Raw genomic sequence first — 21,492 nt, 5'->3', positions numbered from 1 at the left:
GGCTGAGGTTGGTGGTGGGATGGAAATTGTTGAAATCATGGTGGAATTCCTCAAGGGCTTCTTTTCCATGGGTCCAGATGATGAAGATGTCATCAATATAGCGCAAGTAGAGTAGGGGCTTTAGGGGACGAGAGCTGAGGAAGCGTTGTTCTAAATCAGCCATAAAAATGTTGGCATACTGTGGGGCCATGCGGGTACCCATAGCAGTGCCGCTGATCTGAAGGTATACATTGTCCCCAAATGTGAAATAGTTATGGGTAAGGACAAAGTCACAAAGTTCAGCCACCAGGTTAGCCGTGACATTATCGGGGATAGTGTTCCTGACGGCTTGTAGTCCATCTTTGTGTGGAATGTTGGTGTAGAGGGCTTCTACATCCATAGTGGCCAGGATGGTGTTATCAGGAAGATCACCGATGGATTGAAGTTTCCTCAGGAAGTCAGTGGTGTCTCGAAGGTAGCTGGGAGTGCTGGTAGCGTAGGGCCTGAGGAGGGAGTCTACATAGCCAGACAATCCTGCTGTCAGGGTGCCAATGCCTGAAATGATGGGGCGCCCAGGAGTTCCAGGTTTATGGATCTTGGGTAGTAGATAGAATATCCCAGGTCGGGGTTCCAGGGGTGTGTCTGTGCGGATTTGATCTTGTGCTTTTTCAGGAAGTTTCTTGAGCAAATGCTGTAGTTGCTTTTGGTAACTCTCAGTGGGATCATAGGGTAATGGCTTGTAGAAACTCGTGTTGGAGAGCTGCCGAGCAGCCTCTTGTTCATATTCCGACCTATTCATGATGACAACAGCACCTCCTTTGTCAGCCTTTTTGATTATGATGTCAGAGTTGTTTCTGAGGCTGTGGATGGCATTGCGTTCCGCATGGCTGAGGTTATGGGGCAAGTGATGCTGCTTTTCCACAATTTCAGCCCGTGCACGTCGGCGGAAGCACTCTATGTAGAAGTCCAGTCTGCTGTTTCGACCTTCAGGAGGAGTCCACCTAGAATCCTTCTTTCTGTAGTGTTGGTAGGGAGACCTCTGTGGATTAGTATGTTGTTCAGAGGTATTTTGGAAATATTCCTTGAGTCGGAGACGTCGAAAATAGGATTCTAGGTCACCACAGAACTGTATCATGTTCGTGGGGGTGGAGGGGCAGAAGGAGAGGCCCTGGGATAGAACAGCTGCTTCTGCTGGGCTGAGAGTATAGTTGGATAGGTTAACAATATTGCTAGGTGGGTTGAGGGAACCATTGCTGTGGGCCCTTGTAGCATGTAGTAGTTTAGAAAGTTTAGTGTCCTTTTTCTTTTGTAGAGAAGCAAAGTGTGCGTTGTAAATGGCTTGTCTAGTTTTAGTAAAATCCAGCCACGAGGAAGTTTGTGTGGAAGGTTGGTTTTTTATGAGAGTACATCCCAGTACATCCGGTGGCATCCCAGAAGGGGGGTCCAACCCATCACACTGTAGTCTAACTCAAGATGTCTCTCCCTAAAAGATGCTATTGGTCAAACACAAATTCTGGGCTTGATGCAAGAATCACTTGATGAAATTCTCTAGCCTGTGTTAGTAACTAGGTCAGACTAGATCATCATAATGGTGTCCCACCTCCCCACCCGGCCATTCCCAGGGGCATTAAGATCAAGAGGCCATCATTGTGAAGGCTTGAATCCAGGGGAGGAAAGTGTCACTTGGCAGTACGCCATATCAGCGCTCCCAATCTGCCATCACTGTGCTCCAGAAACTCTGCACTCATTTTTTTTTTAAAGCAAGTCTCTAGCCCTATATGGACTACCCCATTCATCTCAGTGAGGTATTCACTCAAGGAATCGTCACTGGGTATCGAAGTGCCTGTATTGTGACTGCCACTGCTAATCACACTGTGGAAGGAAGAGAGGGACAACCAGTTTATAATCATCTGCACAGTCTTCTCTAAGTTGTTTCTCATTTTTATGCCATGAATGGGTGTTGCTGGAAAGATACCACCACTTACTTCTTTCCCCAGTCAAGACAATGCCAAGCAGAGCCCAGCAGGACACAGCATGGCATCTGATCCCCACTGAGGGTGGAGTCAAGTGCATAGCACTTGGCAGAATACCACCACTGCCTCTCCTCCCCACAACTCAATCTCTGCATAAAATTATTTAGAGGTAAGAAATGGAAAGGAACAGCCCATTTTCACCAGCCAGTGGGGATTCCCTGCCATTCAGAGAGGATGGACACTGAGGACATGTCTACACTACAGCCCTACGTCGACCTAGGTCAGTAATTACTGTGGTGGCTGATGTCCACGCTACCCTCCTTCTGTCAGCTGTGCACGTCCTCACCAGGAGCGCTTCCACCAACTGCAGGGGGGGTGGGGTCTGAGAGCCAGGCTCTCAGCTCTGTGCAGCTCCCCGGCCAGGAGTCCAGTTGTCCCCCCGGGCTCTCAGCTCCCTGCTCTGGCGGGTGCCCAGTCTTCTCAGCTCCCATCAGCGGGAGCACGGCTGTAGTATGTACACTGACATCTTTAGGTCACCATAAGCTGCCTTACATCGACCTGTGTCATGTAGAGCAGGCCTGACTGAACAGAACAAGAGCAAGTCCCAGTGACACGGGCTATGCAGACACCAGCTGGCTGAGATCACACTATCTTGTGTTGGTCTTTGCAGGAACAAGCACAGCCAGGTTGGATCAGTGCAGAGGACTAGCACACCTAGTCTCCTGTCTCGGGTGGTCAGGCCCAGCCACTTCCGATGAAAGAGCAAAATAACCTGCACCTCGGGAAAGCTTCTCCCATGGAGGATAGCTGTTAGGGAGTGGCAGGCTCCTGCCTTGAAGCAGGAGTGGAACAGTCTTAGCCTTTCCAGTTTTTACTCTCCCTACCGTGGCTTTGGATGTTCGCATTTTCCAATGTATCAACCTACACTTCAGGAGGATCTAAGCTCCTCCACAGGTGACCCCTCAGCTTGGAGGGTGGAGATGATAGGGGCTGGGACGTTGGCTCCTTCGTTGCAGCAGGAGGGAAGGGTGTGGGGGTGCAGATGTGGAAAGGTCCAAAGAATCTCACTGAGAACAATTGTGGCTTTAATGTTGTTGCTCCCCAACAAACAGCAGCTTTGTGCAGGGCTCTGCATTGCCCACAAAGGCGCCTGTGTTCATGATTTTGAAGGAAAATGCTGGCCAGGCAGCAGCTTCCTGCAGCTCCTCCACCCTGGCCAAGCAGGGAGCAAGGATTTCAGAGAGATACAGACAGCTTGTACCAAAGGCACAGGGATAGGCACAGAGCGAAGTAGGAGCAGAAGAACCGGTCCCAGCTCCCACAGGTATTGAGTGGATCCATGTTCTAACTGAGCAGCATTAGGGATGAGTTCCACTGTGCCCAGGGATGGGCAAGCAGAGATTCAGAAAGTTTAAGGCCAGAAGGGACCATCCAATCATATAGTTTGACCTCAGGTATACACAGGCCATAGAATTTCTCCCAGTCACCCCTGTACAGAACCAATAACTTGTGTTTAACTACGGCTCCTTCCAGAAAGGGGTCCAGTTGTGATGTGAAGACTTCAGAGATGCAGAATCCATCACTTCCCTTGGGAGTTTGTTCCTGAGGTTAATCACCCTCACTGTTAAAAACTAGTGCCTCAAATGTGATCCCTTGAACGTGTCTGGTTTCAGCTCCAGGCACTGGTTCTTGTTCTGCCTCTCCCCACAAGATTAAAGAGCCCTTTTGTGCCCTGTGACAGGCCTCATATACTGTAATAAGTCACCTCTCAATTTTCTTTCTGATAAACAAAATGGATTGAGCTCTTTAAGTCTCTCACCACAAGACATCTTTTCCAGGGCTCAAATAAGCTGTGTGAATCTTTTCTGCTTCTTCAACATCCTTTAAAAACCATGAACACCAGAACTAGATACAGTGCTCTAGCGTCTGTCTCACCAATGCTATACACAGAAGTAAAATCTCCTCCTCACTCCTCCCTTTTTAGGCATCCTGGGATCACATTAGCCTTTTTGGCCAGAGCATCACACAGGGAGCTCATGTTCCACTGCTTGTCTGCTATGACCCCTAATTCTTTTTCATGTCATGGCTTCCCAAGATACCATTGCCCATTCTATAGGTAGGGCCTATATTCTTTGAGATTCACAAGAGGGGCCAGGTATTGTAACTGAGTGTTGCAATGCCTAACTTTAGGTGCCCTGCCACCCACTGGAATTCACAACCCGCAGCTTCACACCAAGGCTACGTACACAATGCATGGGGAGAGTCAGGCTTCTAAAAGATAGGTTAACAGAAACCAGCAGGCTCAGCGGGGAGATGCCTCAGCCGGCCAGGAGCGAAATGCCAAGGACAATGCCTAGGCCCTGTCTCTCACCAGTAGGTAAGGTGCCTCCCACCACTCAGAATTCACAACAATGAACCCTCTCCTTGAGCCAGGCACCTCAGCCAGGAGGTGGTGGTGCCCCCCACCCCTTATGCTTAAAAGCCCAGTAGTTGGCGCATTCCCCTGAAATGGGGAAGAACCAGATTCAAACATCCATTCTGCCTCCTTCAGAACAGGGACTTGAACCCACGTCTCCCACGCCCCAGGAGAGGGTCCTAACCACTGGGCTACAGTGTCACTCTCGTTCTCGCAGGGTATGTCTACACAGCAACTAGACACCTGCAGCTGCCCTGTATCAGCTGACTCAGGCTTCCAGGCTTGGGCTGGGGCTGTTCCACTGCTGTGTAGATGTCTGGGCAACTCTAGGACCCTGAGAAGTGGGAGCGCCACGGCTCTAGCCCAAGCCCAGAAGTCTACACAGCCATGAAACAGACCCGCGAGCCCGAGTCAGCTGGCATGGGCCAGCCGCAGGTTTTTCTTTGCTGTGTAGACATACTTAAATATTTATTGGGCCACTGATGGTATTTCAAACAAATTGGGACAGCTTCAACAGGAGAAAGAGACACACCACAGAATATTTCATAGCTGGGTGTAAGAGGGAGAAGAGAGGAGAACCAGCACCACCACAGTCTTTATGGCAGTTAGGTGTGCTCAGAGCATGCCTACCAGATCACGCCCCACAGATGAGCTAGATGGGGGAATGCCTTGTTTGTGAATTCCACTGGGCTTCTGTCAAACATACAGCTAAGGGTAGCATAAAATCCCTCCTTTACTGGTAAGGGGTTAAGAAGCTCAAATAACCTGGTTGGCACTTGACCAAAAGGACCAATAAGGGAAGAAGATCCTTTCAAATCGGGTGGGGGGCTGTTTGTGCTTCTTTGTTGTTTTCTCTGGGACAGAGTGGGACCAGGGCAGGAAAAACCATTTCCTAAAGCCCTACCTGAAATAAGCATCTAGATTACAAAAATTGTAAGTAAAGCAAGGAAATGCATTAGTTTATCTTTTGTTTTAGCTTGTGAATTTTCCCTATGCTAAGAGGGAGGTTTATTCCTGTTTTTTGTAACTTTACAGTTTTGCCTAGAGGGGAATCCGCTGTTTTAAATCTGATTACCCTGTAAAATTATCTTCCATCCCGATTTTACAGGAGGTGCTTCTTTTACTTTTTCTTTATAATAAAGTTCTGTTTTTAAACTTGATTGGTTTTTAGCGTCCTAAAAATCCAAAGATCTGGTCTATGCTCACCTTTTTTACCTATTTGGTTGGTATATTAGTCTCAAGCCTCCCCAGGAAAGGGAGTGAAGGGGCTTGGGGGGATATTCTGGGGAAACAGGAACTTCAAGTGATCCTTTTCCTGAATCTCTAACTCACTTGGTGGTGGCAGCGATACCGTCCAAGGACAAGGAAGAATGTGTGCCTTGGGGAAGTTTTCAACCTAAGCTGGTAGAATTAAATTTAGGGGGGTTTTCATGCGGATCCCTATATCTGTACCCCAGAGCTCAGAGTGGGGAGGGAACCTTGACAGCTTCCATGTGAGGGAGGCACCTAGCAGCTTGGAAGCATAAGGACTTGCCCACTGACAGAAATGTAAGTGCCTCTGGGACTTTACTGGTGGAAACTCAGGCGCCTTGTGACTTCAGGCACCTGCAGAGTCAGGCAGCAGTTGAGTGGTGGTTTTGTGGATGTCAGTCATGCCCAAATGTTGGCCTTAAGCACTGATGAATAGGTTACTTACCCTATGGTACCTTGCGTTCTTTGAGGTGTTTTGTCGTTATAAGCACTCCATCATAGCGAGTGTTCACTCTCAACTGGAGAATGCAAAGCAGTGTCTGCAGGCCCTGCACAGAGCAGCACCTCATGCCTCCAAATGAGGGCATATAAGGAGGTGCCATTACTCTGCTTCACAGTTGAGAAGGAACTGAGCTCTATGGGGAAGGAGGTGAAGCACCCAGAGGGACAAAACATCTTGAAGAACTCAAATTACTGTAAGGTAAGTAACCTCTCCTTTGAGTATACATGCTTATGAGTGCTCCACCATGGGAGACTCCCAATCAGCAACTCAGTGAGTAGGTGGGTGCTGAGGAGGCAAGTCCAAGACAGCTCAGAGGACTGCATCTCCAAAGGGAGTATCATCCCTGGAAGCAGGTAAGCTGGCATAATGGTGGGCAAAGGTCTGGATGGAAGACCAAGTTGCAGTCCTTCAATTTTCTGTTATGGGAACATCCTTCAGTAGAGCTATAGATGTGGACTGAGTATTAGTGGAGTGTGCTGTCACACTCTGAGGGGCTGCATCCCTGCAGAGTCATAGCAGGTTAAGATGCACTCTGAAACTCACTTCAGCAGTCTGAGTGGAAATGGGTTGACTCTTCATCCTCTCCGCAAATGATACAAGTAGCCTTGTGGAAGGTCTTAATCCCATCAAGGTAGAAGGTGAGGGCCCTTCTGACATCAAGTGTACGTAGGGTGGTCTTCTCCCTGTAAACATGAGGCTTTGGATAGAATACTGGGAGGCAAATCTCTTGATCAATGTAGTATTTCAAAGAGAACTTTGGGAGGAAGCAAAGATGGATACGATGGGTCAGCCCGAATGGGAGAGCTTGAAGCGATGACTATCAGAAGGAAGTCTTGAGTGAGAGGTGGAGGAGAGAGCAATGGAGGTTTCCCTAGGACCCTGAGAACCAAGATAAGTGTTGTGAGTAGTAGGTTTCCTGCTAGACAGCTGAACTGACTGGACCTCATCAGAACAGGTTAGCTCCATGCAGAGACCCATCTAGGAATCATGCTCTCAAGTTCAAGGATAAGGAATTGGGATGGATCAGAGTCTGAGTTCTGTAACAGGAAATCCTTCCTGAGAGGAAGTCGGAGAGGCATTGCCACAGAGAGGTGGAGGAGGTTTGAGTACCACACTTAGTCTTGGCCATGATGAGGATATCCCTGGCTGTTTCCTGACACAGTTTGAGTAAGAGTAGCCAGTACAGGTACATATAGATAGGGACACAGGTAAGGAGTAGGTATGAATTAAAGCAGTAATGCAAAAACACCAACTGGTCTCAACCCTGTAAGACAATAGCTCAGCCAAACTGAGAGCTAAGGCTAAAGCCTTAGCATAGTAATTAACCCATAAATGAACTTGTATTACAAGATGTCACAGGATAAAGTGATCCCACAGTATTCTTGCCAGCAAGTTAAAAAAGTATGGACTGGATGAATGGACTATAAGGTGGATAGAAAGCCGGCTAGATTGTCAGGCTCAATGGGTAGTGATCCACGGCTCGATGTCTAGTTGGCAGCTGGTAGCAAGCGGAGTGCCTCGGGGGTTGGTCCTGAGGCCAGTTTTGTTCAACATCTTTATTAATGATCTGGATGATGGGATGGATTGCACCCTCAGCAAGTTCGCAGATGACACTAAGCTGGGGGGAGAGGTAGATACGCTGGAGGGTAGGGATAGGGTCCAGAGTGACCTAGACAAAGTGGAGGATTGGGCCAAAAGAAATTTGATGAGGTTCAACAAGGACGAATGCAAAGTCCTGCACTTAGGAAGGAAGAATCCCATGCACGGCTACAGGCTGGGGACCGACTGGCTAAACGGCAGTTCTGCAGAAAAGGAGCTGGGGATTACAGTGAACGAGAAGCCGGATATGAGTCAACAGTGTGCCTTGTTGCCAAGAAGGCCAACAGCACATTGGGCTGTATTAGTAGGAGCATTGCCAGCAGATCGAGGGAAGTGGTTATTCCCCTCTGTTCAGCACTGGTGAGGCCACACCTGGAGTACTGCGTCCAGTTTCAGTCCCCCCGCTACAGAAGGGATGTGGACAAATTGAAGAGCCAAGTGGAGGGCAAGGAAAATGATTAGGGGGCTGGGGCACATGACTTAGAAGGAGAGGCTGAGGGCACTGGGGTTATTTAGTCTGCAGAAGAGAAGAATGAGGTGGGATTTGATAGCTGCTTTCAACTACCTGAAGGGGGGTTCCAAAGAGGATGGAGCTAGGCTATTCTCAGTGGTAGTAGATGACAGGACAAGGAGCAATGGTCTCAAGTTGCAGTAGGGGAGGTCTAGGTTGGATATTAGGAAACACTATTTCACTAGGAGGATGGTGAAGCACTGGAATGGGTTACCTAGGGAGGTGGTGGACTCTCCATCCTTAGAGGTTTTTAAGGTCTGGCTTGACAAAGCCCTGGCTGGGATGATTTAGTTGATGTTGGTCCTGCTTTGAGCAGGGGATTGGATTAGATGACCCCCTGAGGTCTCTTCCAACCCTAATATTCTATGGTTCTATGTTGTAAGTGTTGCTAAATTGCTGAGAGGTAACCAGAAGATGCCAGTTTGTACTAGCTTTAGATATTTTTAAGTTAGGAACATATGCAGATACCACAAGAATGCCATAGTAACTAACTGTACCCATGTCTATCCTAGGATATTAGAGAGAGACAAGAGGTGGGTGAGGCAATATGTTTTATTGGACCAACTTCTGTTGGCGAGAGAAGCTTTTGAGCCACACACAGCTCTTCTCTGAAAGCTTGTTTCTCTCATCAACAGAAGTCGGTCCAATAAAAAAATATTACTTCACTGACCTTGTCTCTATAGTTACTGACATATACGCTAATAAGTTTGGGGTAATGGATTTAATGACCTATGGAAGAAGGGCACCCCAACATTAGTAGGGAGAGGAAATACAAATAAGGAAAAAGGGCTGAATATGCAGTAGGTATGATGGGCATTAGCTAATCTATGATAAAAGGTGGCTCTTGGCCAGTACACTCCAGGGAGATTTCCTGGAACCTGCAAGGCCAAAGGACCACTCCTGGATCATCTTACCCATTACAGGGCTTCCTCACAAAAGAAGATGTGAGTATCCTTATTATAGTGCTGGACACTTTGTATTAGCTCAGGTTTCAGAGTAACAGCCGTGTTAGTCTGTATTTGCAAAAATAAAAGGAGTACTTGTGGCACCTTAGAGACTAACCAATTTATTTGAGCATGAGCTTTCGTGAGCTACAGCTCACTTCATCGGATGCATACCGTGGAAACTGCAGCAGACTTTATATATACACAGAGAATATGAAACAATACCTCCTCCCACCCCACTGTCCTGCTGGTAATAGCTTATCTAAAGTGATCATCAGGTTAGGCCATTTCCAGCGCAAATCCAGGTTTTCTCACCCTCCACCCCCCAACACAAATTCACTCTCCTGCTGGTGATAGCCCATCCAAAGTGACAACTCTTTACACAATGTGCATGATAATCAAATTAGGCCATTTCCTGCACAAATCCAGGTTCTCTCACTCCCTCACCCCCCTCCAAAAACCCACCCCCATACACACACAAACTCACTCTCCTGCTGGTAATAGCTCATCCAAACTGACCACTCTCCAAGTTTAAATCCAAGTTAAACCAGAACATCTGTGGGGGGGGAGGGTAGGAAAAAACAAGAGGAAATAGGCTACCTTGCATAATGACTTAGCCACTATTTAAGCCTAAATTAATAGTATCCAATTTGCAAATGAATTCCAATTCAGCAGTTTCTCGCTGGAGCCTGGATTTGAAGTTTTTTTGTTTTAAGATAGCGACCTTCATGTCTGTGATTGCGTGACCAGAGAGATTGAAGTGTTCTCCGACTGGTTTATGAATGTTATAATTCTTGACATCTGATTTGTGTCCATTTATTCTTTTACGTAGAGACTGTCCAGTTTGACCAATGTACATGGCAGAGGGGCATTGCTGGCACATGATGGCATATATCACATTGGTGGATGTGCAGGTGAACGAGCCTCTGATAGTGTGGCTGATGTTATTAGGCCCTGTGATGGTGTCCCCTGAATAGATATGTGGGCACAATTGGCAACGGGCTTTGTTGCAAGGACAAGTTCCTGGGTTAGTGGTTCTGTTGTGTGGTATGTGGTTGTTGGTGAGTATTTGCTTCAGGTTGCAGGGCTGTCTGTAGGCAAGGACTGGCCTGTCTCCCAAGATTTGTGAGAGTGTTGGGTCATCCTTTAGGATAGGTTGTAGATCCTTAATAATGCGTTGGAGGGGTTTTAGTTGGGGGCTGAAGGTGACGGCTAGTGGCGTTCTGTTATTTTCTTTGTTAGGCCTGTCCTGTAGTAGGTAACTTCTGGGAACTCTTCTGGCTCTATCAATCTGTTTCTTTACTTCTGCAGGTGGGTATTGTAGTTGTAAGAAAGCTTGACAGAGATCTTGTAGGTGTTAGTCTGTTTTGTTGGTTTTGTAATGTTTGTCAATTGCTAATTGTGCTAATTAGACTGATAAACATATCATAGAACCATAGGGCTAGAAGGGACTGAAAGGGTCATCTAGTCTAACCTCCTGCTGAGATGCAGGATTTGCTGCGTCTGACCCATCCAAGGCAGATGGCTCTTTATCCTCTTTTTGAAAACCTCCAGTGAAGGAGTTTCCACGACTTCCCTAGGCGTCTGTTCCTTTGATCATCTTTGTCACTTGCCTCTGGATCCTTTCCAGTTTCTCTATATCCTTTCTATACATTGGTAACCAAAAGTGGACACAGTACACCAGCTGAGGCCTAACAAGTGCTGAGAAGAGTGGTACGATCACCTCCCGTGACTTGCATTCTATGCCTCTGTTAATACAACCTAAAATGGCATTTGCTTTTTTTGCAACAGCATTGCATTGTTGACTCATGTTGAGGTTGTGATCCACCACAACTCCCAGATCCTTCTTAGCAGTGCTGCTGCCAAGCCAGTTATCCCCCCATTCTGTATTTGTGTACTTGGTTTTTCTTCTCTAAACGTAGCACTTTAGATTTGTCTTCGTTGAATTTCATTTTTTTGCCTCCAGCCCAGTATTCCAATTTATCAAGATCCCTTTGAATTTTAACTGTTTTTCGTGGTGTTGGCAACTCTACCTAACTGTGTGTCATCTGCAGATCTGATCATGCTGACCACCTCCAAAATCTGTCTGAGTTAATTTGTTCCCAGGCAGGTAGGAAGTGGAATAGCTGATCTCCAAATGGCAGTTGGATTGATCGTTTATCACAGAACCTGGGAAGGTTGGTTGCTTGAGACCCTCAGAGATGTCAGAACTATTTCTTAGAGGAAGGCATGGATGATGACCTCAGAAAAGGGGACCAGCACTTTCTACAGCACTAGATCTCCTTATCTGAAAGTCCAAAGGTCTGGGAAAAGCCTGCTGTTGGTTGTACTGGAATGGCTTAGATTAGTAGCGCTCAGACATTATAGCAAACTGTCTCTTTGTTTCAGGAACAAATTCCCAGAGACCATAAGGTAGCTCCCGAGTCCTTCAGAGTGTGGAGGGAGGCGTCGATGTCAGAGCTGAAGTGCTCGGATGCTTCAAAGGGAAGATCTTCAACTTCATTCTGCCCCTCTCTCAGGGGACTGGAAGACTGGAACCAGGATGCTGTTTGAATAACCACAGCAGTGGCTAGGGCTCTAGAAGCTGTATTCATGGCTTCTAGGAGGGAGATTTTGGCTACCAACTGACAGTCTGAAATAAGGCCCTAAAATGGTTCATTCTCGTCCTGTGGCAGATGTTCAATACAATGCGTGAACTTGGAATGTGTGTTGAAGTCCTGTTTCACTAACATGGCTTGGTAGTTTGCCAGCAAAATTGAAGAGCTGCTGAGAAGTAGCTTTTCCTAGCCAGGAGGGTCTAAACATTTGGACTTCTTATCATAAGGAGAGGGTCTGGAATGGGCCTGCCTTTTCCTTTCATTAGCCACATCTACCACCAAGGAACTGGGAGTGAAAAAAATAAATGCTCTGTTCCCTTGGCCAGAACACAGTACTTTTTATCTGCCCCTTATGGGCAAGCTGGATAGGGGCAGGTGTTTGCCAGACTGTGCAAGCAAGCAGTAACAGAGCATCATTTACTGCAAGGGCAATTTTTTCCCCGAGGGGTGATATTTAAAATGTCCAAGGAGCACTGATAGCATGACAAATGGGAATGAGGATATGGAGGTAAATATTACCATATCTGACGTAGAAGTGAAACTCAAACAGCTTAATGGGACTAAATTGGGGGGCCCAGATAATCTTCATCCAAGAATATTATAGGAATTGGCACATGAAATTGCAAGCCCATTAGTAAGGATTTTTAATGAATCTGTAAACTCAGGGGTTGTACCGTATGACTGGAGAATTGCTATCATAGTTCCTATTTTTAAGAAAGGGAAAAAAAAGTGATCTGGGTAACTACAGGCCTGTTAGTTTGACATCTGTAGTATGCAAGGTCTTGGAAAATATTTTGAAGGAGAAAGTAGCTAAGGACATTGAGGTCAATGGTAAATGGGACAAAATACAACATGGTTTTACAAAAGGTAGATTGTGCCAAACCAACCTGATCTCCTTCTTTGAGAAAGTAACAGATTTTTTAGACAAAGGAAACGCAGTGGATTTCAGTAAGGCGTTTGATACGGTGCCACATGGGGAATTATTAGTTAAATTGGAAAAGATGGGGATCAATATGAAAATTAAAAGGTGGATAAGGACTTGGTTAAAGGGGAGACTACAGCGGGTCCTACTGAAAGGTTAACGGTCAGGCTGGAGGGAAGTTACCAGTGGAGTTCCTCAGGGATCGGTTTTGGGACCAATCTTTTTATTATTGACCTCGGCACAAAAAGTGGGAGTATGCTAATAAAGTTTGCGGGTGATACAAACCTGGGAGGTATTGCCAATTTAGAGAAGGATTGGGATATCATACAGGAGGATCTGGATGACCTTGTAAACTGGAGTAACAGTAATAGGATGAAATTTAATAGTGAGAAGTGTAAGGTCATGCATTTAGAGATTAATAACAAGAATTTTAGTTATAAGCTGGAGAGTAATGGAGGAGGAGAAGGACCTTGGAGTATTGGTTGACCACAGAATGACTATCATCCGCCAATGTGATATGGCTGTGAAAAAAGCTAATGAGGTCTTGGGATGCATCAGGCGAGGTATTTCCAGTAGAGATAAGGAGGTGTTAGCACCGTTATACAAGGCACTGGTGAGACCTCACCTGGAATACTGTGTGCAGTTCTGGTCTCCCATGTTTAAGAAGGATGAATTCAAACTGGAACAGGTACAGAGAAGGGCTACTAGGATGATCCAAGGAAAACCTGTCTTATGAAAGGAGACTCAAGGAGCTTGGCTTGCTTAGCCTAACCAAAAGAAGGCTGAGGGGAGATATGATTGCTCTCTATAAATATATCAGACGGATAAATACCAGAGAGGGAGAGGAATTATTTAAGCTCAGTACCAATGTGGACACAAGAACAAATGGATATAAACTGGCCATCAGGAATTTTAGACTTGAAATTAAACGAAGGTTTCTAACCATCAGAGGAGTGAAGTTCTGGAACAGCCTTCCAAGAGAAGCAGTGGGGGCAAAAGACCTATCTGGCTTCAAGATTAAACTCTATAAGTTTATGGAGGAGATGGTATGATGGGATAACATGATTTTGGCAATTAATTGATTGTTAACTATTCATGGTAAATAGGCCCAATGGCCTGTGATGGAATGTTAGATGGGGTGGGATTTGAGTTACTACAGAGAATTCTTTCCTGGGTATCTGGCTGGTGAATCTTGCCCACATGCTCAGGGTTCAGCTGATCACCATACTGGGGGTCGGGAAGGAATTTTCCTCCAGGGCAGATTGGAAGAGGCCCAGGGGGTTTTTCGCCTTCCTCTGCAGCATGGGGCACGGGTCACTTGCTGGAGGATTCTGTGCACCTTGAAGTCTTTAAACCATGACTTGAGGACTTCAATAGCTCAGACATAGGTGAGAGGTTTATTGCAGGAGTGGGTGGGTGAGATTTGGTGGCCTGCATTGTGCAGGAGGTCAGACTAGATGATCATAATAGTCCCTTCTGACCTTAATATCTATGAGGTGGAAGGCCTGAAAGTCACTGGCATAAGGTGGTGGTGGAAGCATTACTGTCTCACCCAGGAATGAAGGGGGAGCGAGTTTCCCTCCATCTGGGGGTCCTCCTGCTCCCGGATGTCTCCTGAGGAGACATAAGGTAAGGGAGGGCGATCCTGTGGTACTGAAGGTTAGTCAGTGCCTATGAATGATGCAGTACCAGTGGGCACTGGGTCTCTTTCTGGTTGGAACCCTATCAAATTGTTCACTGAGGTGACCAGGGATTGCAGCAACCCCACTGAGTGGGTGGATAGAGGACCACAGACAGTCACAACCTCTGGCTTGAGGATACCTGGTGAGGTCCAAAAGAGAATAGTGGTGTGACGAAGTTGGGGATTTTTGTAGTGTTTTACATGAATAGTGGGTGCACACCTCAGTTTCCCTGTGTGCTGCATGTTTAGCAAGGTGATGGGAGAGGGTTTGTTGTTGCAGAGAACCAGCTGTGACCTTGCCTACTGGCCGGGACCCGCAGAAAACAGCCTGGAGATGGGGACCCTTAACAACTGGTGACGAAGAGGCCCACCCCAGCCTGGCTGTCAGCTGGTTCTGGCCGGGGGAGGACAAAGGGTTGAGGAGAGAGAACCCCAGTGACATGACCAATCAGTTCCAGCCAGAGAGGAACAAAGGATGGAAGAGAGGATCCTGGGAACTACAGGCCAGTCAGCCTCACTTCAGTCCCCGGAAAAATCATGGAGCAGGTCCTCAAAGAATCAATCCTGAAGCACTTAGAGGAGAGGAAAGTGATCAGGAACAGTCAGCATGGATTCACCAAGGGAAGGTCATGCCTGACTAATCTAATCACCTTCTATGATGAGATTACTGGTTCTGTGGATGAAGGGAAAGCAGTGGATGTATTGTATCTTGACTTTAGCAAAGCTTTTGACACGGTCTCCCACAGTATTCTTGTCAGCAAGTTAAGGAAGTATGGGCTGGATGAATGCACCATAAGGTGGGTAGAAAGTTGGCTAGATTGTCAGGCTCAACGGGTAGTGATCAATGGCTCCATGTCTAGTTGGCAGCCGGTGTCAAGTGGAGGGCCCCAAGGGTCGGTCCTGGGGCCGGTTTTGTTCAATATCTTCATAAATGATCTGGAGGATGGTGTGGATTGCACTCTCAGCAAATTTGCAAATGATACTAAACTGGGAGGAGCGGTAGATACGCTGGAGGGCAGGGATAGGATACAGAGGGACCTAGACAAATTGGAGGATTGGGCCAAAAGAAATCTGATGAGGTTCAATAAGGATAAGTGCAGGGTCCTGCACTTAGGACGGAAGAACCCAATGCACAGCTACAGACTAGGGACCGAATGGCTAGGCAGCAGTTCTGCGGAAAAGGACCTAGGGGTGACAGTGGACGAGAAGCTGGATATGAGCCAGCAGTGTGCCCTTGTTGCCAAGAAGGCCAATGGCATTTTGGGATGTATAAGTAGGGGCATAGCGAGCAGATCGAGGGACGTGATCGTTCCCCTCTATTCGACATTGGTGAGGCCTCATCTGGAGTACTGTGTCCAGTTTTGGGCCCCACACCACAAGAAGGATGTGGATAAATTGGAGAGAGTCCAGCGAAGGGCAACAAAAATGATGAGGGGTCTGGAACACATGACTTATGAGGAGAGGCTGAGGGAACTGGGATTGTTTAGTCTGCAGAAGAGAAGAATGAGGGGGGATTTGATAGCTGCTTTCAACTACCTGAGGTAGTTCCAGAGAGGATGGTTCTAGACTATTCTCAGTGGTGGAAGAGGACAGGACAAGGAGTAATGGTCTCAAGTTGCAGTGGGGGAGGTTCAGGTTGGATATTAGGAAAAACTTTTTCACTAGGAGGGTGGTGAAACACTGGAATGCGTTGCCTAGGGAGGTGGTGGAATCTCCTTCCTTAGACGTTTTTAAGGTCAGGCTTGACAAAGCCCTGGCTGGGATGATTTAATTGGGTATGGGTCCTGCTTTTGAGCAGGGGGTTGGACTAGATGACCTCCTGAGGTCCCTTCCAACCCTGATATTCTATGATTCTATGAGAGAGGGCCCCAGCAACCTGTTTACCTGGGACAGAAGACAAAGGACAGGGGAGGAGCTGTTGGGGCCAGGATGCCTAGTTGGAAAGTGCAGGGTCTCTGGACTGGAGTGGGGGGGGGGGGGGGGAAGAGAGAGAAAAAAGGCAGAGCCCACCTGCATCCAGGGGAGACTTAGATGTACTGTGCTGAGGGAGGCCAGGTCTGAGGGCCCTGAGAGTTTCTTATGCTGTGTTCAGACGCTCAATAAACCCTCCTGTTTTACACTGGCTGAGAGTCGCTCCAGCCTAGAGAACAGGGTTGCATTAGTCCCTCTGGGAGTGGAGGCCCCAGGGGTCCCAAGCAAGTAGACTCCCTAAGGGGGCCCATGGGGAGAGACAGACATGCTAAGGGTCAGAGAGGTGTGGTTCCAGGAGGCAGAGGAGCTTAACCCCCAAGAGAGAGTGGACCACCAAGAAGGGCTGTTACACTGAAGGGGGTTCTCCCCAGGGACTGTATGGAGCCAAGAGTGGGCATGACCTGTGAGTCCGTGACAAGTGGGTGTGGTGGTCAGGTACCAAAAAAGATCCCTGTACCAAGACGTATGAGTCTGAAGAAAAATCATCCCCTGGGCTGAAGGGGAAGCCTCAGACATAGTTGCCAGTACCAAGGCTGGAGGTCCAACTGGGATTCAATCTGTCTGAGTGGTCCTGGGGAAGAGACCCTGTTAAAGAACTATAGCAGGGGAGACTCCTGTTCCTCAGTACAAACAGATCCTCCAAGGACAGAAATCTGGAGGATTATGGTGTCCAGAAGACTGACTCGCTACCAGGGCCTGACATTGCCAAGATGGTGAGCACTGTACTGGTGAGGTTTGTAAATGAGCTTCTCTAACCTCAGAGCCCTGGTGTCATGGAGGTGAAGGTACCGAGGCATGTAGGAGGCGATCTTGGTGCCTTGGCGTGCCAGTCAGTTCATGCAACTTATCTGGGCCTTCTATTTAACACCCTCTTTAGTCCCTAATTGACTGAAAAGGAGTTTATCATCCTGCTTTTTCCAACACCACACAGCCCTTGCCCCATGGAGCCCAGGACCCAGATCAGCACAGTTCAGATGAGGCAGCGAGGAATTTGCTGATAAGCTCCATGTGGTTTTAAAGAAGAGGGAGAGGAGATTGTCTGGCATCAAGAGAAAGGGGCAGGCAACTGGGGAAGCACAGAGGGCATGAAGCAGGCTGAAGCAGACAGGTGAGAGGGAGAGGAGAGACTCAGGCTGCATTATGCAGAGACCTGACAGGGTGGACAAAGCCTGTGAAGGGGTATACAGAGAGAAGGAACGTGGCCAGAGCAGCTCAAGAGGAAGAGAACTCTGTAGCTATGATAGCCTGGGGGTCCCTTTGTCCAGGACTCTGGGGAGCATCAGGGACAAGTGAAAATTCCCATTTCCCTACCACAAATTCATAGATTCCAAAGCCACAAGGGATCATTAGGATCATCTAGTCTGGCCTCCTGTATAACCCAGGCCAGAGACCTGCCCCCAAATAATGCCTAGAGCAGAACTTTTAGAAAAACATCCTGTCTTGGCTTACAAATTGTCAGTGATGGAGAATCCAGCATGACCCTTGGTAATTATTCCAATGGCTAATTACCCTTAGTCCAAATTTTACACCTTATTTCCAGTCTGAATTTATCTAGCTTCAGCTTCCATCCATTGGATCATGTTATAACTGTCTCTGCTAAATTGAAGAGCCCATTATTAAATATTTGTTACCCATGTAGGTACTTAAAAACTTTGATCAAGTCACCCCTTAACCTTCTCTTTAAGATAATATATTGAGTTCCTTCAGCCTCTCACAATAATGCATGTTTTCTAATCCTTAAATCCAGCAGTTCCCAAACTCTGGGTCACAACCCCAAATGGGGTCACACCATCAGCAAATAGGGTCATGGCAATCTCTACTGTGCAGAACATGTGTGCAAGGTGACGCTGTACGGAGGATGACATTTTGCTCTACAAAATGGCATCCTCCATGCTGTCTGGGGTCCTGGGAAGAAATCATTAAAATGGGGTTGCGCCGGCAAAAAGTTTGGGAATCCCTGCTTTAATCATTCTTGTGGCTCTTCTCTGAGCTCTCTCCAAGAAGGCTGTTGATAAACTGAATGGTAGACAACAGAACTGGACACTGTATTGCAGCAGTAGTTGCATCAGTGCAAAACAGAGGTAAAAATCTCTCTGCTCCTACCCGAGTTTGCTGTGTTTATATGTACATCCAAGGATACTAGCTCTTCTGGTCACAGCGTCACAGTGGGAGCTCATGTTCAGCTGATTATCCACCATGACCCCCAAATCTTTTTCAGAGTCAATGCCTCCCAGGACAGAGTCACCCATCCTGTAAGTATGGCCTACATTCTTTGTTCCTAGATGTATCAAAAATATCAAACACACTAGCAGAATGTTACAAAGAGCTATGAGAAAACTGAGTGACTGGGCAACAAAGTGGCGATGAAATTCAACATTGAGGAGTGCAAAGTAATTCACATCGGAAAACCTAATCCTAACTACATATATAAGACAATGGGGTCTAATTTAGTTGTCACCACTCAAGAAAGATCTTGGAGTCATTGTGGATAGTTCTCTGAAAACATCCGCTCAATGTGCAGCGGCAGTGAAAAAAGCGAACAGAATGTTAGGAACCATTAGGAAAGGGATAGATAATAAGACAGAAAAACATCATAATGCCACTATGTAAATCTATGTTACGCCCACATCTTCAATACTGCGTGCAGTTCTGGTCAGTCCATCTAAAAAAGATGTATTTGAATTGGAAAAGGTAAAGAGAAGGGCAATGACAATAATTAGGGGAACAGAACATCTTCCATATAAGGAGAGATTAAATAGATTGGAACTGCTTATCTTAGAAAAGAGAAAAAGAAGAGATACAATAGAGGTCTATGCAATTATGAATGGCACAGAGAAAGTAAATAGGAAAGTGTTATTTATCTCTTCACACAAGACAAGCAGCAGGGGTCACCCAATGAAAGTAATAGGCAGTAAGTTTTAAACTAAAATAAGGAATTACTTCTTCACACGCAGAACTTGTTGCCACAGGATGTTGTGAAGGCCAAAAGTATAACTGGGTTCTAAAAAACAATTAGGTAAATTCATGGAGGATGGGTCCATTAATAGCTATAGCCAAGATGGTCAGGGACACAGCCCCATGCTCTGGGTGTTCCTAAATCTCTGACTGCCAGAAGTTGGAACTGGACTGCGGAACGTAACCCCAGCATAAGATGAGACTCGCCTGTACTAGGGGCTGCCCCACAGCCCTGCCCTACCCCGGTACCTGCCTCTTTTTTTCCCTTCCTTGTGCAGGAATCTCGATGATTCTTAGGCACTTCCCAGGAGATCTGAAAAAAAACAAGAAACTTCAATGTCAATTATCCTTCGCGCATTGCAGGCCACCCACCCAGAACTGCCTATGCTGCACACAGGACTGGAGCCCACTCTGCTGGGTACTGCACCAGCACTGGGGAGACACTACTTGCCCAAGCAGCTGACAAACACAGACAGGAGGAAAGAGCAGCCAAGCCAACATGGACTCCTTCACTGTCACAGATTCTAAGCCCAGAACAAACCACTGTGATCCTTTAGTCTGGTCTCCTATACAACACAAGCCAGAGAACATCAACACAATCATTCCCATTTGAACCAGAGCATATATTTTAAATAAGAACCCTTTACCCCAGCTCAGACTCAGCCCATCCATAGTTAACTGCTTGACTACTTACAGCTGCTGTATGCAGTGTTGCTGGAGCCATGTTGGTCCTAGGGTACTGGACACACAAGGTGGGTGAGGTAATACCTTTTATTAGACCAACTTCTGCTCGTGAGAGAGACAAGCTTTCGAGCTACATAGAGCTCTTGCTTAGGTCTGGGAAAGGCACTCAGAGTGCAGGAGTAGATCTTGAGGGTGCTACAAATGTGGGGTGGTGGGGAGAAAGCACAGTGTGAGACGCTACCCGACAGGCAGACAAGTTGGAGTTTGAGAGGGACAACTGAGATGAGAAAGCAGAGAAGCGGGGGGCTGGGAAGAGACCCAAAGGGAGCACAAGGAAGTTGATTTGATACAGTAGAACATGGGGAGCCAACAGAGGGACTCGTGGAAGGGGTAGGTTTTTCCAAGTGCCTGGCCAGTAAGATGAGCAGAGTGCATGAGGTGTGGGGTGAGTGTCCAGGAGGCTGGAGAGGAGGGAATTGCAGTCATAAGAGTGGAGAGGGGCCAGGAGGGTTTTCCCAGTGTGAACAGAGGAAAAAAGCTGGATCTTAGAGGTGTTATTTAGGAAAAACAGTCTGGGTGCGAGGGGAGAGGAAGGTGTCTAAGGTGATAATCATGTGAAAGGGAGGATGGTGTGTTTGCAAGGGAAGATCCATAAACCTGGAAATCCTGGGCGCCCCATCATCTCAGGCATTGGCACCCTGACAGCAGGATTGTCTGGCTATGTAGACTCCCTCCTCAGGCCCTACGCTACCAGCACTCCCAGCTACCTTCGAGACACCACTGACTTCCTGAGGAAACTTCAATCCATCGGTGATCTTCCTGATAACACCATCCTGGCCACTATGGATGTAGAAGCCCTCTACACCAACATTCCACACAAAGATGGACTACAAGCCGTCAAGAACACTATCCCCGATAATGTCACTGCTAACCTGGTGGCTGAACTTTGTGACTTTGTCCTTACCCATAACTATTTTACATTTGGGGACAATGTATACCTTCAGATCAGCGGCACTGCTATGGGTACCCGCATGGCCCCACAGTATGCCAACATTTTTATCGCTGATTTAGAACAACGCTTCCTCAGCTCTCGTCCCCTAAAGCCCCTACTCTACTTGCGCTAGTCCGTTGCTAACTGTGTCCACATATCTATTCAGGGGACACCATCACAGGGCCTAATCACATCAGCCACACTATCAGAGGCTCGTTCACCTGCACATCTACCAATGTGATATATGTCATCATGTGCCAGCAATGCCCCTCTGCCATGTACATTGGTCAAACTGGACAGTCTCTACATAAAAGAATAAATGGACACAAATCAGATGTCAAGAATTATAACATTCATAAACCAGTCGGAGAACACTTCAATCTCTCTGGTCACTCGATTACAGATCTAAAAGTCGCAATATTACGACAAAAAGACTTCAAAAACAGCATCCAACGAGAGACTGCTGAATTGGAATTAATTTGCAAACTGGATACAACTAACTTAGGCTTGAATAGA

General features: G+C 47.0%; 1 protein-coding gene across 1 annotated transcript in view; it reads right to left on the bottom strand.

Annotated features, from left to right (window-relative positions):
• SEMA4F (ssemaphorin 4F) overlaps positions 1–21,492 on the bottom strand; it is a 135,577-nt gene that overhangs the window by 64,473 nt on the left and 49,612 nt on the right. Inside the window, exon 3 of the mRNA XM_077814737.1 lies at positions 19,551–19,614. Within this exon, the coding sequence (XP_077670863.1) occupies positions 19,551–19,614 (64 nt within the window). The remainder of the gene's footprint in view (positions 1–19,550; positions 19,615–21,492) is intronic.

Source organism: Eretmochelys imbricata, chromosome 4, assembly GCF_965152235.1.
Source record: "Eretmochelys imbricata isolate rEreImb1 chromosome 4, rEreImb1.hap1, whole genome shotgun sequence".
Classification (NCBI taxonomy): domain Eukaryota; kingdom Metazoa; phylum Chordata; order Testudines; family Cheloniidae; genus Eretmochelys; species Eretmochelys imbricata.
The sequence above is the reverse complement of the archived record's forward strand: the minus strand, read 5'-3'. Positions and strand labels throughout refer to the sequence as shown.